Below are 2,702 nucleotides of genomic sequence, written 5' to 3'. Positions count from 1 at the left end.
TGACTTTTCCAGGTGGGCCCTGCATTTGTTCATGCTTTTACAAAGATAGGATGACTTTCTTTGGCACAACAGCCCTCTTTTTCCATGGTGTGTGTCTGTTGCATGCAGCTAAGTCTTACACTTAAAATCAGTTTCCCAACTTTCGCACTAGATCTGTGAGTTGTTTGATAATTCCCAATTTCCTCCACTGTATGATTGGGATTAATGATGAAAATAGAACAGAGATGGAGACGACAGTAAAGATTAAATGGCTTAGTATTATACGTGTAAAGTGCTTGGAGAGGTCTACAGTTAGAAAGTGTTGAGTGAAATTACTCTTAGCCCCCATTCCTCCAGGAGTTGAGGATATTTTAAAAAAGACCTTTAAATAAGGACAAATTCAACTCCTACTGATACCAAATTCTTTGGGAAGGCAGTGCATAGATTAAGTATACGTGAAAGTATTTGGAGGGCATTTTTACAGTTTTGTTTATGGGGATGAGTCTGTTTAGTGTTGCACTTAAGTAACAATTTTACTCAGCTTGTTACATGTCTGCTTGATAGATCAGCTCTGCCTCTGATACCAAGTCCAGAATGATCTAATCTCTAGCTTGACTCAGTTTGAACCCTGGATAGAAAGCTATTAATTGTGGAAGATGCAAGAGAAGCAAAACAGCTGGCTTTTTATATAATACATAGAAAGAGAGAAAGAAAGTTGTTCAGATACATTTTTTATAATTTTTACAAGTGACCTTTTGGAATTGGCAATGTTGTTCTATAAGTGTCAATTCTTTAGCCCTCAGGTATTGTGGTGAAATTGATTATCTGATGTTATGATACATATCTTTTTAATTTGCATGAAACAGATGTTTCTTTTTCATGCTGGTTTTGATTCTTAAATTTTATGTGTAGGAATTTTAATGCTGAGATAAATTTTAATTTATCTGAACCAGTTTTAGAAACTGAATTTGTGGGTAGGTGTTTGGGAGTTTTTTCCCACTCAGTGCATTTGTAGAATGGATGCTTTCATATGTTAGACTCCATGAGATCCAAGAATAAGAAGCAAGTCGTTTATGACCTCTCATGGAACAAAACAGTACAGGATCTGATGGAATGCAACTGCAGATTGCCTCAGACCACCTGGATACCGTGTGCTGTCTTGGGCTGCCTTTATCTTTAAGCCACAGCATTTCCTTCCTGTGATTTGACACATAGGCCTCCTTTATAAAGAGTTTATATTACTCAGTAAAATTGAACCTATGTAACGGGAAAGACCATTATCGCCCCTCCCCACATACATCAAAGTCAAGGAGATTGAAAATGTACTTCTCTCATAGAAATAATGTGCTCAAGCTAGACTCTTAACTAGGTCATCTAGTTAAATAATCATCTGCTTATTTATTCAACATAGTGTCTCAAAACTCAAACTCACTGCTTTTGAGTCTGGTCTCTGAGGCTGTGAATAGTAAGGGGTGGACGCTGTGGGAGTCAGACCTCTGAAGATGTATGGCCTTTGGGTTAGCAGGGCAACTTGCCACACACAGTGTCACCAGAGCTTCCTATTTAGGTGCCTACAGTGTGTACAAAGTGCACCTACTGGGTCTTAGAATAGTGAATGAGACACACATCATTTACGGAATATGAATTTTTGTGTAATTGCCATGTTTTTTCTATTTAGACCTAGTCTTTGTGGAGAGATACTTGGTATGACTAGCATTGTATTTACTGGGAAAGTATAAAAATGTCAATGAAAAGGAATCACCTTCAGCTCAAAAAAGCCAACTTTATTGTTTTTGTAAGATTAACAAACCTCTGGTGGCCTAGAGGCAAGAAGCTATGCTTTAAAAGGGACATGGTTTGAATCCCACCAGCTGCACAGGAGGATGAGCAGTCTAGTCCTGTATGATTAACTGCCTCTGAAAACCCACTGGAGGGTCAGCTATGGTCCAGTTCCAACTCAGCAGTATACAACAACAGTGGTTTAGTTGTGTAAGGACATAAGTACCAAACCTCTTATACTTGTACCATTAAACCATTATCTCCTTCCCTTTCTTCTCATCATGTAGGATATGGAAGGGAACTATCTTAAAGAGCTTGTGAACTCTGGTGGTATAGCCTATAAGGAGTTGTACTACTAAGCCTAAGGCCATACCTCTGGCTGCTCGAATCCACCAGCAGCTCTTTGAATGATGGGCAGTCTTACCCTGATCTTTACAGCCTCTGAAAACCTGCTAGCGGGTCAGCTGTGATACACCTTACAGCAGCGCTTTGAACAACAGACCTAAACCCTGTCCTGTCCTGTGCCATCCTCATCATCTCTGACATACTTGAGCCCATTGCCATAGTCACTCTGTCAGTCTCTTTTGCAGACCCCCCACCCTTGCAAGACATAGCCTCTCTTAGCAAATAGGTGAGACTAAGTCTAGCTTTGTGCAAAAACAAAATATTTATTTCAGTATTTTTGGCTGCAAGCAAGATTTACTGAAGATTATCCAAAAACGATTGGAACAGCACATCAACAGAGAACTACCAGAAGTCCAGGCTGGGTTCAGAAGGAGTCTTGGTACTAGGGATATTGTAGCTGATGTTAGATGGATCTTAGCTGAAAGCAGGGAATACCAGAGGAATGTCTTATCTGTGTTTCATTGACTATGCAAAGGCATTTGACTGTGTGGATCATAACAAACTATGGGTGACTCTGAGAAGAATGGGAATCCCAGAAC

At 39.7% G+C, this 2,702-nt stretch overlaps 1 protein-coding gene across 1 annotated transcript in view; it reads left to right on the top strand.

The window, feature by feature from the left end:
• The window catches only part of CCNJ (cyclin J), a 13,940-nt gene that overhangs the window by 323 nt on the left and 10,915 nt on the right, over positions 1–2,702 (top strand). Inside the window, exon 2 of the mRNA XM_006880086.1 lies at positions 1,208–1,224. Within this exon, the coding sequence (XP_006880148.1) occupies positions 1,208–1,224 (17 nt within the window). The remainder of the gene's footprint in view (positions 1–1,207; positions 1,225–2,702) is intronic.

Source organism: Elephantulus edwardii, unplaced genomic scaffold (assembly GCF_000299155.1).
Source record: "Elephantulus edwardii isolate Elephantulus edwardi_28Jun2011 unplaced genomic scaffold, EleEdw1.0 scaffold00006, whole genome shotgun sequence".
NCBI classification, from domain to species: Eukaryota; Metazoa; Chordata; class Mammalia; order Macroscelidea; family Macroscelididae; genus Elephantulus; species Elephantulus edwardii.
Note: the sequence above shows the minus strand (reverse complement) of the source record. Positions and strands in the feature narration are given on the sequence as shown.